The sequence below is a fragment of the Colias eurytheme genome, chromosome 29 (genome assembly GCF_061535395.1).
Source record: "Colias eurytheme isolate Ceu_HAF_F1 chromosome 29, ilColEury1 Martin Lab GWU primary, whole genome shotgun sequence".
Classification (NCBI taxonomy): domain Eukaryota; kingdom Metazoa; phylum Arthropoda; class Insecta; order Lepidoptera; family Pieridae; genus Colias; species Colias eurytheme.
In genome coordinates, this window is record NC_143008.1 from 2580987 (window position 1) to 2595483 (window position 14497).

General features: G+C 37.4%; 1 protein-coding gene across 1 annotated transcript in view; it reads left to right on the forward strand.

The window, feature by feature from the left end:
* Lrrk (Leucine-rich repeat kinase) overlaps nucleotides 1-14497 on the forward strand; it is an 89637-nt gene that overhangs the window by 31934 nt on the left and 43206 nt on the right. The window contains 14 exon segments of the mRNA XM_090118405.1: nucleotides 4331-4444; nucleotides 5407-5556; nucleotides 5944-6052; nucleotides 7186-7346; nucleotides 7960-8120; nucleotides 8529-8675; nucleotides 9298-9454; nucleotides 10032-10205; nucleotides 10911-11012; nucleotides 11364-11458; nucleotides 12168-12362; nucleotides 12708-12798; nucleotides 13052-13216; nucleotides 14270-14371. Coding sequence (XP_089974531.1) covers nucleotides 4331-4444; nucleotides 5407-5556; nucleotides 5944-6052; nucleotides 7186-7346; nucleotides 7960-8120; nucleotides 8529-8675; nucleotides 9298-9454; nucleotides 10032-10205; nucleotides 10911-11012; nucleotides 11364-11458; nucleotides 12168-12362; nucleotides 12708-12798; nucleotides 13052-13216; nucleotides 14270-14371 — 1923 coding nt within the window.

The window sequence follows — 14497 nt, forward strand, 5'->3', positions numbered from 1 at the left end:
ACCGGGAGAACCGGGTTTCATACTATTCAGACCCGGTTCTCAAGATCATCAAAAAACCCGGGTTTACCCGGGTTTTTCGGAACCGGGTAAACCCGGGTGCATGCCCTAGTGGCAACCCAGCTTGTTTTTGAGATGTCATTTTCGGGGGTTACTTTTTTCGAATGTTGGCGGTATGAAACTTAGTGCTCCGGAACTTTTACAAAAACAAGCGGGAAAAGCATTGCCTACGTAAGTATTTTTTTGATATTATGTTAACATAATGTTCTTTAGCTAAATAAAAGCTGATTTACTGTGCTACAAGCTACCTTTACTTCGCAATTGGTATTGGTAAATTCAACAACCCAAATCACAACGTCTGTGATGGTGACTTTGCCATGTTTTGTTGGGTTAGGGCTGCCACAAAATTTCTGATGAATATTTTAATTAAATTGTCATTGTAAGTACCTACTGACTGGTGAAAAAAAAATATAAATAGTTAGGTAGCCAGGTATGAAATACACAGTGCATGTGCTTAAATGAAGGTTGTTTTACAAAAGGTGCACAAGGTGTTAGGTAGTTAATTTAAAAAGTATTTTTTTGTTTTTTTTGGCAGTAAGTATTAAATATCTGAAATGATTTAGTTATTTGCGCAAATAATTTATAGCGTTGCAATTTCACAATACTTTCTATTACGTTTTTTTTTGAAGTGAAAACTTCTTTAGCGGCGTTGGGTATAAAATCTTAAACTCGCGTCAGGACACGTGGCCTGATCGAAAAAGCGTAAGACGGGTTTTTTTTTTTTATTTTTTAGCCCTTATATTCCACGCGTAAGACGGATACCATTCCAAAATATTGAATGATGAACGTTACATGATGAACGTTAATAATCAAGTTTTCACTTCTGCCGGCACTCCCGGAGTGCAACCCGTCTTTTTTTTCATCTAAAATATTGTTTCCATTGGAAATAATATTTTAGATGGTGGCAATTACTTATTTTGACTATCGTAAATGGTCCAAAATGATTTGACTAGAACCTGTTTAATATAGATGGGATGTGTATGAGTCGTTAAGTGATGTAGTCGCTATCCAGTTTACCTTTAGGTTAATTTCATGAGTACCTTGTGTACAAACTACTTATTGAATAAATAAACATTTAATTTTCCCTTTTTTAGAAGATGGACATACGACGCCGCCGACCTTTGTTAGGAAACAGAGCATATAAGGAATATTCTAAAGAAATGTTAGAAGTTGCAGTGGACTTAGTTAGCAGAAAAGAAATTTCGTCCCTTGAAGCTGAAAAACGATTCCACATACCACGCAGAACTATAGACAATAAAGTGAAAAATAAGCATAGTAAGAAGCCAGGCGGACAGCAAAGACTTTCTGAAACAGAAGAACAAAATATTGTTAATGTCCTGACAGCAGCAGGTGATTTCGGAGCACCTCTATCTCGATCCGATCTAAGTCTCGTTGTGTTCAACTACCTTAAAGGTAACAATAGAGAACATGTTTTCAATAACAAACCGCCAGGAAAGTGGTGGATAAAAAAGTTTCTCGTCCGACACAAAGATAAATTAACAGTAAGAGCTGCACAAAATATAAAAAGGGTTCGCGCTGCAAAAACGTCAGATGAATTTAACATTTATTTTGATAATTTAAGAAATAGTTTACAAGACATACCCAAAAGTAATATAATCAATTACGATGAAACCAATCTATCGGATAATCCTGGATCTTCCAAGTGCATCTTCAAGCGCGAAGTAAAGTATCCTGAAAGAGTACTCAATCACACCAAAGGCAATATCTCAATAATGTTCGCAGCGGTGGCAGATGGAACACTCTTGCCTACTTATACTGTTTTTAAGGCAGAGCATTTGTGGACCTCGTGGTGTCAAAATGGACCAAAGGATGCCCGATATAATCGGACAAAATCTGGCTGGTTTGATGCCACCGTATTCGAAGATTGGTTTCAGAAAATTATCATACCATGGGCTGAAAAGCTTGAGGGGCCGAAATTAATTATTGGCGACAACCTTTCAAGTCATTTAAATATTAATATAATACGTCTATGCGAAGAAAAAAATATAAGGTTCGCATTTTTGCCACCTAATTCCACACACATTTCGCAGCCCTTGGATGTCGCATTTTTCGGCCCGCTGAAAAAGCAATGGCGCAAAATTTTAACCACCTACAAACATGAGAATCCATCAGAAACGCAACTTAATAAATCTCATTTTCCAGTGTTGCTTAAATCTTTAATACAGGCAATAGAGATAACTAGCAAAGAAAATATCATCTCAGGATTTAGGGCTACCGGGATAGTACCTTTTAACCCTCATAAAATATTAAAGAAACTTCCCGATTACGAGCAGGAAACTAAATATACCGTTGACAACGCGCTTCTGGACTATTTAAAAAAAAATCGGTCAGTAAATCCTATAAGGAAAATAACAAATAAAAAAGTCAACATTACACCCGGTGCTTCGGTTTCTTCCAAAGAAATAGAATTGTTGATGTCGAATAAAAGAAGTAACGCTAAAAAACTTTCTACTAAGATCATACTAAAGGAAAAGCGTGAGTTTGCTCTGAATCATCCTGAAACATCTATGGTTTTGACGTCTACACCTGAACCGCCACCTGAAAATGAAATAACTACTGCTTGCTTGTTACCTTCACCAGGACCTGAAATAGAAATTTATCATCCTTGGTTTGCGCCTGAAAATGAAACTGCCGCTACAAAATCTACACCAGGACCTGAATCTACTGTTAAGTCAGATGGAAAAAAAATTACAATATTATCTGAAATCAAATATAATTCACTGAATCCCGCTTTCTATTTGGATAAAAGAAATCTTAAATTGCACAAAATTGATAAAACTCACGATATATCACTTAATCCGTGTAATGATAAAAAACTTGAAATTTGCCCAGAACCATCTATTGATTATCCAGTACCATCCACCTCTGCAGAAATGTTTCACATGCCTTTAGCTTGTAATAGAAAAAGAAAATTAATTCAAAAAACCGAAGAAGAAACCGATGAAAGCAATGATGATTATTCTTTAAGAGATTTTTCAGATGAAGGGCCGTTCTTTTCTGAATCAGAACCAAGTGATGTGGAGGAAGATACTGTACAAAATAACTTCGAAAAAACAAAAGAAAATGATACCTTAATGCATCAAATTGGCAGTTTCCTTTTAGTTAAATTTCGTGGACTAAAAACAAATAAGTTTTATGTAGGCAAACTTATAGAACTAACTGAAAGTTCCGGAATGCTTGTCAAATTTATGAGAAGGAAGGGGGATCTTTTTTACTGGCCAGACGTGAATGACGTTAGTTTTATACTAGACTCAGATGTGGAGCTGGTATTGACTAACCCTCAAGAGGGTCGTCGAGGGAAATTCAAATTTAACAACATTGATTTTTCTAAGTACAATGTCCAATGAAAAGACTAGGTACCAACATGGTACAACAGTAGGTTTAAGCTTTCCATTGTTATTTTTTAATATTTTATATTGTGAGGTAGGTAATTCAAATTTCCTTTATGAATAATTTACTATGTCGTTGATTTGTTGTATTGTATATTTATATCTCTGACTGCCCTGGGAACATTAGAGACTGATTATGCTAAGTTATGTTCAATGTTGCTTTTTCTAAATAACTAAAAAAATGTTTTATTATGTAAAACAATTCAAAGTTAAGAAACTAACTAGAAGTAATTGATTGTTTTTTTTTACTTTTACTAAATTGTTCCTACTACGAAAATATTTTTATTTGACAACCCTAACCCTAACTTCTTCTTATCTATGAAATATTTTGGAAAGGTTGGTGAATTTGCCACCTTCTTAGAGAGTTAAATTACCAGTGCTAAATAATATAAAGTTATTACTTTATTTTACGGGATATAGGAAGAGTGCAAATATATTACTTTTTAACCTCATAAACTCCAAAAATTTCAGTTTTTCTTTCATATGGCAAATTTACCAGAAGTGACAGCTAACTTTGCCATAATTGTTTTTATGCTTAAAATATTTTAACTTACAAAAATGAAATAGATATTTAGTAATAATGTAAATTTTCATGAAATTTACTACGTCTAGGTGCAGGTTACTCATTACGTTTTCATACAATTATATTTTTTTAAAGCGAATCAAACTTTTGGACACATGAAAAAGTGGCAAAGTAAGCAGGTTTCACGGTAAGTATTGCCATGACGTGACCTTCAAATTTTACTCTCAACGCGCTTAAAGAAGTTTCACTTCAAAAGCAGTCAAACTTACTAAACAACAAGTACTGCTAAAAATATTTCTTGTTGTCTGATATTTATATGTGATTTTCTCAAATTTCACAGGTATCGCCAAAAGAAACGAGTCCATCAGAACAACGCATCACAAGTCCCCATCGGAGTGGCATATCGCTGGGCATTCACGCGATTGTCAATAAGCTGACTGGTGGGGGTAAAACGGTAATATCGGTTTTTCTTTTTAATTTAAATGAATTATGCATACAATTATGCATTCCTACATTGTACAGATAAACATTGTTCGTACACACACGAGTGACACGAACGATCCAATCCAGTTCGCTTTAGAAAAAAACGCACATTCCAACGATTCGAGGCTTTGCTTATTTGAATTTCGTCTTTATAATTAGAATTTCAAATTCTTACGAATTAACGCTACGCATTCGATACGATCGATATTTCTAATTCTTAATTCAAATTTCGAATGTCCTCTTCCAGCCAGCACCAGACGCGGAGACGCTCCGTTCTTTTTCTTATTCCTAATTCAAATATCGAACTTCCACTTCTAGCCAGCACCAGAAACGGAGAAGTTCCTTTTCTTTCTTAGTTTGACGACGCGGTTGGCGCAGTGGTAAAGTAACTGCCTACTGAGCCGACGGTCCCGGGTTCGATCCCCGGTCAGGGCAAATATTTGTGTGATGAACTCAATTATTTGTTCTTGGGTCTGGGTGTTATCTATATATGTATTTATAAAATATTATATTTATCGTCGCCTAGTACCCACGACATAAGCCTTAATTGAGCTTACTGTGGGACTAGGTCGATTTGTGTAATAATGTCCTTTAATATTTATTTATTTCTTTATTCTAATTCAAATTTCGAATATCCATTTCTTGCCAGCATCAAACGCTGAGAAGCTCCGTTCTTTTTTTTATTCCTAATTCAAATTTCGAATATCCATTTCTAGCCAGCACCATACTCTGAGAAGCTCCATTCCTTTACTTATTCCTAATTCAAATTTAGAATGTCCACTTCCAGCCAGCACCAATCGTGGAGAAGTTCCTTTCTTTTTCTTAATTCAAATGTGGAACGTCCTCTTCCAGCCAGCATCAAACGCGTAGACCTCCTTTCTTCTTAATCCTAATTCGAATTCCGTTATTCAAATGTGGAACGTCCCCTTCCAGCCAGCACCGGACGCGGAGAGGCGTGTCCGCCCCGTGCGCACGGACAGCGGGCGCGGGCTGGACACGTGCGTGGCGTGCGCCGCGCGGCTCGGGCACGCAAGGGTGTTGCGGCGCTTGCTGGCAGCCGGTGCTAAACCGGACGCGTGCGCGGTGAGTGCGGAGTTGCGGTGTTAGCAGCTCCATATTAGTTGCGATGTGGGAGGATAGTGGTTTTAGCAACTCTATATAGGTATGTGTGAGTTGGAGTGGTTTTAACAGCTCCATATTAGATATGGATGCGATGAGTTTGGAACGTTTCAATGAATCATATACGAATGTCATATATTTTAAAAATAGGTTTTATTTTAATTAAATTTAGGCATATGTAATAGCTAATTATGATTCAACATCATAATTATTAAGGATCAGGGTTGGTTTTAATTAGATTTCTCAATTTAAAGAAATGAAAAAGGGATGGTTTTAACTGCTCCATATTCTAATTTTTAAACAACGTATTTGATTGTAAGTTTGTAATAAAATTATTACATAAATGTACAGGAGATGGTATCAGAAGCGGCCCGTGACACGCGTCGCCGTTCCCGCAGTGCGTCCATCACACGCGGTCGCGCTTCGCCCGCACCGCAACATGCGAACTACAATGATGACCGTGAGTTTTTGTATGAATAACTTGTTTTCAAATAAAAACCCGCATAGTTCCCGTTCCTGTGGGATTTCCGGGATAAAAAGTAGCCTTTGTTTTATTCTGAGTCTTCAGATACCTACATACCAAATTTCATTGTAATCGATTTGGTAGTATTTGCGTGAAATAGTAACAAATATCCATCCATCCATCCTCACAAACTTTCGCATTTATAATATTAAGTAGGATCAGTTTCAACTTCAGCAGACGTCTCTATTTTGTGTTTTTTTTTGTCTCCATAAGAAGGTTCCTAGTGGCCTTAAAAAATTTCTGCATTGAAAATTAATTGTGGACTTTCTGTGTGTTCTTTTCAAGAGAAGGAAAGTTTGATATTTATTTGATAGAATAGTACTTCTTCCAGAATGGCCCAATAACTACTAAAGGTCTTTCTAAAAGTATATCTTGCCAGGAAAAGGCCGGAGCTGAATAACTGCAAAATTTCTACATTAAAATGGTTCAAAAACGATAATATCTCATTAAAAATCGTCTTTCCAGTAATAATTGGATGGACTATAATAAATTTAAATCGAAAATTTTCTTTAAAAATATATTTTCCAGAAGAAGGTTGCTGCAGAGTATATACCATCCCTACTTATATTATAAATGCGAAAGTAACTCTGTCTGTCTGTCTGTTACGCTTTCCCGGTTAAACCCCTCAACTGATTTTGATGAAATTTGGCACAGACAATCTTTAGACCCTGAGAAAGCGAACTACCTACCTTTTATTGCGAAATATGTACCACGGAGAATCTGGAGCGGACCGCTAGTACCCTCTATATAAATAACTGACATTTATCCCAAAACGGTTCAATAACTACCATTTTGACTGACCGGTTGGCTTGGTTGGTAGTGACCCTGCCTTCCAAGCCACTGGTCGTGGGTTCGATTCCCACCCGGGGCAAATATTTGTGTGATGAACATAGATGTTTGCTCTGTGTCTGGGTATTAATTATCTATATAAGTATTTATTTAAAATTATATATGTATGTTTATCAGCCATCTGGTTTCCATAACACAAGCGAAAGCTTAGCATGGGATCAGATCGTGCCGTGTGTGAAAATTGTCCCAAAAATATAATATAAAAAAATATTTCTCCCCAGGAGACGGCTGGACAGCCCTAGCGGTAGCAGCTCGGGCTCGTAACGTACAAATAGTGGAAATGCTCCTCGCGGCCGGGGCTACGGACCCGGGGGGCAAAGCCCTGCGGGAGTGCGCGAGACACGGCTTGACTGATCTGGTGGCTGCTCTGTTGGCTACTAAGGTTCGTATCGAGAGGATAGGCCTTTGGAATTACGGAGGTTTTTATAATTCACTTTAAAGTTCTGAGGTTACCAGTATTGGATAAAGGCAAAGATTTTTCATGGTAAATAAGAGAAAACGGTTTAAAATAATTCTGTATATGTATCGACTGGCTAGGCCGTAAATGGTAAGAAGTTTTAGTTACACTATGAATATGATACGGATTATTGTCTTATTTATTTTATTTGGACACTGCAGTCTGTAATCTATACTTATATTATAAAGCAGAAGAGTTTGTTTGTTTGTTTGAACGCGCTAACAACTGGTTCGATTTCAAAATTTATTTCGGTGTTAGATAGCCCCATTTATCGAGGAAGGCTATAGGCTATATATCATCACGCTACGACCAACAGGAGCGGAGCACTGCGGGTAAAACTGCGGAGCACAGCTAGTGTAATATAACTTTATAAAATTATTTCAATATTATATAACATCTATTTAATCAGTAAGATCTTCGTTAATCATCTCATCTATTTATTTAACATTATTTTTCCATCGATACACTAAGTATAGCTAGCTAGTGTTTATCAAAAAAGAGACGTCGATGTTGCATATAGTATGATGTAATTATACAGGCGTACCCCGACCCGGAGTACAAGCTGAACAAGTCAGCGCTGTCCGAGACGGTGCTGTCCGGGCGGGACGCTGACCCGGCGCTGTCTTTCAGCGCGCGCTGTCCATCCACGCCGGTTATGATCAACTGGCGCGAACTGCGGTGTCAGCTGGCCAGACTGCGGTGAGTATCAGCGCTGACTGCTGATAGACAGTGCTGACTGCAGATAGATAGTGCTGACTGCTGAAAGACAGTGCTGACCGCTGATAGACAGTGTCGCAGTCATTTCGTCGCGATTATCGCGATTATCGCGATTCATCTTTTACAAGGCCATGAAAGAAAAATACCATTTCTTCATTATGCCATTGTGACAGCAGAAAATATATTTTATCGTCTATTTTAAGAGAAGAATTAAGACAATAAGATGGTATTTTCCATCTAGTTTAAATTACAAAAAAAAAGTAGCTTAAAATTTAATGTCATAATTAGTATTTTACAATTGAATTTTTAATAACATTCTTTACTTATTATAAAATATTGTTTTGACCTTATGTATTGTCCCTAAATAAACGATTTTTTTATCAATTTCAGTATGAGCTGGCTCCGTGCCGCGGCGTTACGTGTGAATCCCAAACTAAGTGCGAGTAACCACGCCCTGTTAGCGCTAACTCGATTAGAAGTAGCCAATAATGAGCTGAGGGAACTGCCTCGAGAGCTGTTCGGGTTGACTAGCTTGAGGTTAGTGACGTCATCGGTTTGTGTGTCTGTGTGTTTGTGGGGAGGGAGGGTAAGGGTGCTTTTTTCACCAAAAATGTGCGAGCAATATGTTTGTTAATAACCAAGTGTCTTTTCAAACGCTAAACGCTTTAAACTTCAAATTTTATGAAGCGATATGATTGTTTATTTACGCAAGACATTAAATTATACTTTATTTATGTTACTATCTCATGCCCGCGACTTCGTCCGCATTTTCAAAGAATAACTCGCATAGTTTCCGTTTGATTTCCTGCATAAAAACTATCATATGCGTTAATCCAAATGACCCTCTATGTGTGTGCCAAATTTCATGAAAATCCGTTTTGCAGATTTTGCATGAAGTACTAACAAATAAATAAACATACTAACTTTCGCTTCACTACATAGTATAAAACAAAGTCGCTTTCTCTGTCCCTATGTCCCTATGTATGCTTAAATCTTTAAAACTACGCAAGGGATTTTGATGCGGTTTTTTTTAATAGATAGAGTGATTCAAGAGAAAGGTTTTAGTATATACATAATTTATTAAGTTTTAGATACGGAAAGCTAGAACATAACATAGAACTAGTACATTAATAATATTATAAGATATAAACCATTACAGGTACCTAAACGCAGCTCAAAACAAACTAGAGCGTTTACCAACAGCAGATGATCCGTTCGAAGAAGAGTTGGACGGGAGCAGATTGAGAAGAAAGAGAGCGGAGAAAAAGAGTACCAGCGTGTACACAGCGCCTATGCTGCAAGAGTTGTATTTACAGGTATTTATCTATTTCGTTTCTCCTTGGTAGAATGGTTAACTTTTTTTTTTGTTAGTTCTCGGTGGTGACTAATACAGGATCCTGGCAAGATACAGAAGGCTGATCACCTATTTGTCCCTAAAGAATATCCCCACTTGGGGATGGCCCGTGTCCCCACTTGGGGACACGGGACTTCACTATAGTAATTTGTATATAAAGAGGAAATTAGATTTTTGAAGTGAAACTCCTTAACGCGCGATGAGAGTAAAATTTCAAGGTCGCGTCACGGCAATACCGTCACGTCATGGAACAAGGCGCTGATTTTGTTATCTCGGCACACATGTTCTTTTTTGATATCGAGTGTAGCTTTTTATACGTGCAACAATGTCATATCGAGTAAAAACTTAATGTTTGTGTCAAATAAATATAATTCGCAACCACTCGACCGATTTGAAAGTTATTGCATCAGTAGAAAGTTATTGACTGAAGTAATTTTAATGACAATCATTATTTTGTTTTTATCTTAATAAACTACTTCCATTCGCGCCACTTGTTTTGAGATTTTTTGTTAAAATAATACCTTAATATATTCTTCCAGGATAATCGTCTAGAAGTACTCCCACCAGAGCTATTTTCCCTCCCCTCCCTCACAAGTCTGGACGTTTCAAACAACAAGTTAAGAGCATTACCAGCGAATATGTGGAGTGCGCCAAGTTTGCGGGATTTGAACGCTGCGTTGAATCATTTGAAGGAATTGCCTAGTGGCGATGAGGTGAGCCAACGTGGGCCAACTTGGCCAAACTTTATTTGTACATTTCGCCAATATTCTTCTAGATTTTAATGCTGTTCTGAATTACTTGAAGGAACTGCCTACTGCCTAGTGATGATGAGGTGAACCAGCGTGGGCCAACTTGGCCAAACTTTATTTGTATCATACATTTCGTCAATATTCTTCTAGCGTGCAAGACTTGAATGTTGTTTTAAATTACTGAAACTTGGCCATTATATGGTTGGTACTGATCTCAATACAATATTTGTGTCCATTGGCGTAACCATCGCCTATTATAAGTTGGTCAAATGTGTCCGAGATGGCTTAGTAAAAAATAAAAATTCATTCAAATTAATACCTTATTGCGTGTCAGTAATGTTCCAAATGTTATTGTATTGTATACCCTGTTTAAATAAAAAAGTGAAAGAAATTCAGAAGCAAAACACTGCCTATGCGTAGGTATATAGGCACAGTTTTTTAAAGAGCGATGCAGTTCATGATACTAGTCATTTGACAAGCCTACAAAATCTAAAAAAAGACACTATTTTGTACGCGCGGTACGTTGGCTAAGCGGGTTAGACGAAAAATCCTCACGATGAAGCATTCCTTCACTTATTTCATTTATCATTTTACTCTTAAACATGTAGGTACCACGGGCGAAGCCGGGGCGGACCAATAGTCTAATATAAATTTTATTTTGATTTCCAGCCCGTAAACGACTACATGTCGGACGCGAGTTCCCCCGCACAGTCCCCGCTGCCGGGCGCTTCACCCTCTTCGAATAGCGCTCCATTTGGATTCTCTATGGGGGTAAGTATTTTTTTAGAATTTGTTAAAGATATAAATTGGTTTGTTGTTGCGTTTGAGTTCACGCGAGTACTACTTCTGTAAATTAAACAGTTTTTAAAATATAATTATAGTAGAGCCATTTTAATAGGCAACATTTGACAGTTCAACAAAATTCAACAACGTAACCTAGTAACGACGACATAGAATAACATGATATTTCGTTTTGTTAGAACTGCACATTTGCTAAACTTTTTTCAATTACGATTACATATTTATAATAATAATGTAATTTTTTTGTAAATTTTGTAATCACTTCAAATAATATCCTTTGGAAAAATTGTGTTCAATAATATTAGTGCACCTGTTTTTCAGAAATCCGCCTCTCGAAGTCCGTCCATAGAGAACAGTGATGCGACCCCTGACGATGAAGATGTGCCAGTACTTGGCAACCGAGCTGGTAACGCTATGTAAGTATTTGTGAAAAACCTACGAATATTATAAATAGCTTTTCACAAAAAAGAGCATGTGTGCCGAGCACACGTGTCAGAGGAAAACTTCTTTGGCAAACTTCAAAGATACCAAAATCGTCGCCTTACTCCATGACGTGACGGTATTGCCATGACGTGACTTTAAAATTTTACTCTCAACGCGCCTAAAGAAGTTTCACTTGAATAATATTTAATCTGTACAAAATATTGGTTGTGTAGTTATTCATAATTCATAAGAAAAAAAAGACATGTGGCACTCGGGGACTGCCGCGGTAAAGCTATTGCATGCTATGCCTTCAAGCCACACCTCCGTGCCCGTTGGAGTGGGAAGCGTGAGGTTTTATCGTTACGGAATTTCTGAATTCGGTCCCCGCGCTCAAGGCCCGCGATAGAAGCTATGCAATAGCTTAATAATCCTTTTTGTTTCGTAGCTATTATATGTTTTTTAAGAATATTTATTTATTTATTTGGTCAACCAACATTTGTTTACAATGATTCTTAAACATAATTATTATATAACATATAGTTCCTGCGATAAAGTAACAAATAATTAGAGGTTAACACAGCATGCGCCAATACTACTAGAATAGAATACAATGCTGGAATAGAATACAAATCTCAGTAATGAAGCTTTTGAATGCTATATAACTAAATATCAAGCTATATACGTATTACATTTTGTTTCCAGCTGGTCAGAAGCGAAACGCTTACACGCGTGGCGCGGGGCCCGGGCCCCCAGCCCCGCGCGGGCCCCCGCGGGCCCCGGGGCCAGCTGCCTGGCGTCCCTCAACCTGTCGCACAACCAGTTCTCGTGTATCCCCCCGCCGCTCGCGTGTAGGGCCCCCGCGTTGACCAGGCTCAACATGGCTTATAATGGGCTGAGGTGAGTTTATTAGTTACATAATTTATTTATTTCAAGAACATAGTGGCTTACAGTCATTCCAAAGCACCACTATGCTATACAGTACAATTTAATAATTATTAACACAATTCAAGTCAAAATATAAGGTAATTAAAGGGCGAAATTGAAAAATAGGAGGGTAGTAAGAGAAAGAGCGAAGAAAAGTGTTATTAATAGTGTGAGATTAAGTAAAAATTGGAGAAAGCTTTTTAAATATATATCTACACGTGTAATAGGTGCAATAACCCTCCTTCTTTCGCAGTCGCATATTCTTTTTCACAATAATTACTACGTTTTACGAATTTAATGTTTTAAATTGTTTACTAGGTCGATGTCGTACGTGACGTCATATCCAACGAATCTTCGCCAACTGGACCTTAGCTACAATGAAATCACGTGCTGGCCGAGTTTGCCACAGGTGAGTTTTGTTATATCACACAGAAATATCTGTTTCAACTTAGTTTTTAATCTATTGCATAGCTTCTATCGCGGGCCTTGAGCGTGGGGACCGAATCCAGAAATTTAGTAACGAAAAACCTCACGCTCCCCACTCCGACGGACATGGAGGTGTGGATTGAAGGCATAGCATGCAATAGCTTTTCCGCGGCAGTCCCCGAGTGCCACACGTCTTTTTATTATTTTTCTATGTGATTTTCCTTTTGTCCCGGCAGGTGGACAGTTTCGGAAGTTCAGTAGGGTCCCCGCTAGCGTGTTACTGCGGCAGCGGGGGCGTGGGACGGTCCCGGCCCCGCTCCGGGGGCTCTGTGCGGTCACAATTGTTGAGTGCGGCCTGTGCTGCGAGACGACACTTGAGGTTGGAGGCGTTGAGGACTTTGGTGAGTGAACGTGTAGGATTTATTATGATTTGATTTGTCTAATTACAGTATAAAACACAATTTTGTACATATTATATAATAATAATATTTATATATTTTAAGTACTATAAAAATCTAGATTCACAATTAGATCAAAATTGTTTCAAGCAAAACTCTGCCTATGCGTCATTTAGGCAGAGGTTTCTAAAGTAACAATAGACTTTACTGTCAGGAAATAAGGTGTTAATTTCAATGATTAATTTTTCCGACCCAAATATCGACCAATAGAATTGCACCATTCGACGTCACGTGGTACAACCTACATGGTATTATACTGATAATTTTTTGAAAATTTTCTCTGGTCGTTGACGTCAAACTGACAGGTTCAATTCAATTGTGAAATTATTGGCCGAATTTTGGGACGGAAAAATAATCCCCCGAATACCACACGAGCTTCAAAATTATCTGCCATATCCCTCAAGGTTCCCTGCAAACAAAGTCGTCAAGTTTTCAATTTTGAAGCTCTTGTGGTATTATAAGTGAATGTTTTATACTACACCGCCCTGACATTTCGACATTTTAATAGATAATTGTGAGTAGTTGTTTATAGTACGTACTGACGAACTAAATACTTAAAACATGTCAGTACGTGCTATAGGCAACTTAGACGATGGATTCATAACGTCACAGCCCGGATTCTTTTTACAATACATTTAAAATCGTCTTATAAATAAACAATTTACAGAATTAACTCGGTCTTCATACCAAATCATTTTAATCGACCCCTTGTTATCACCTTATTATAAACTTTAATACAAGTGATATATTAAATAATAATAAATAATAATAAATACACTTTATTTAGCAACAAATAAAAACAGACAATATAACAAAAAGAAAAAGACAATATAATATAAAGCCAAAAAGGCGGCCTTATCGCTACTGAGCGATTTATACCAGGTAACCTATGGATTAGGATTAAAAAAAGTTATAGTGATAAATTTACTTTATTTTTAATGAAAGTGAATACAAGTGATCTAATTACTTGATTATTTTTATCTTTCTTTATTACAGATCCTAGCAAACAATATGCTAACAAGGATACAACTTACAACAGACGATGATGGCTTGGCCCCGCCCAGTGATCACCGGAATGATGATAATGATGATGAATGGGTGAGTTTGTATGCTCCATATCCCGTATAGACCCAGTTTGGTACTTTATGGGGTATCTTTCTTTAAGACATACAAACAAACAGCGATAAAAGTAAAAGAAAATACGAGGATAAGGTGATTTATGAA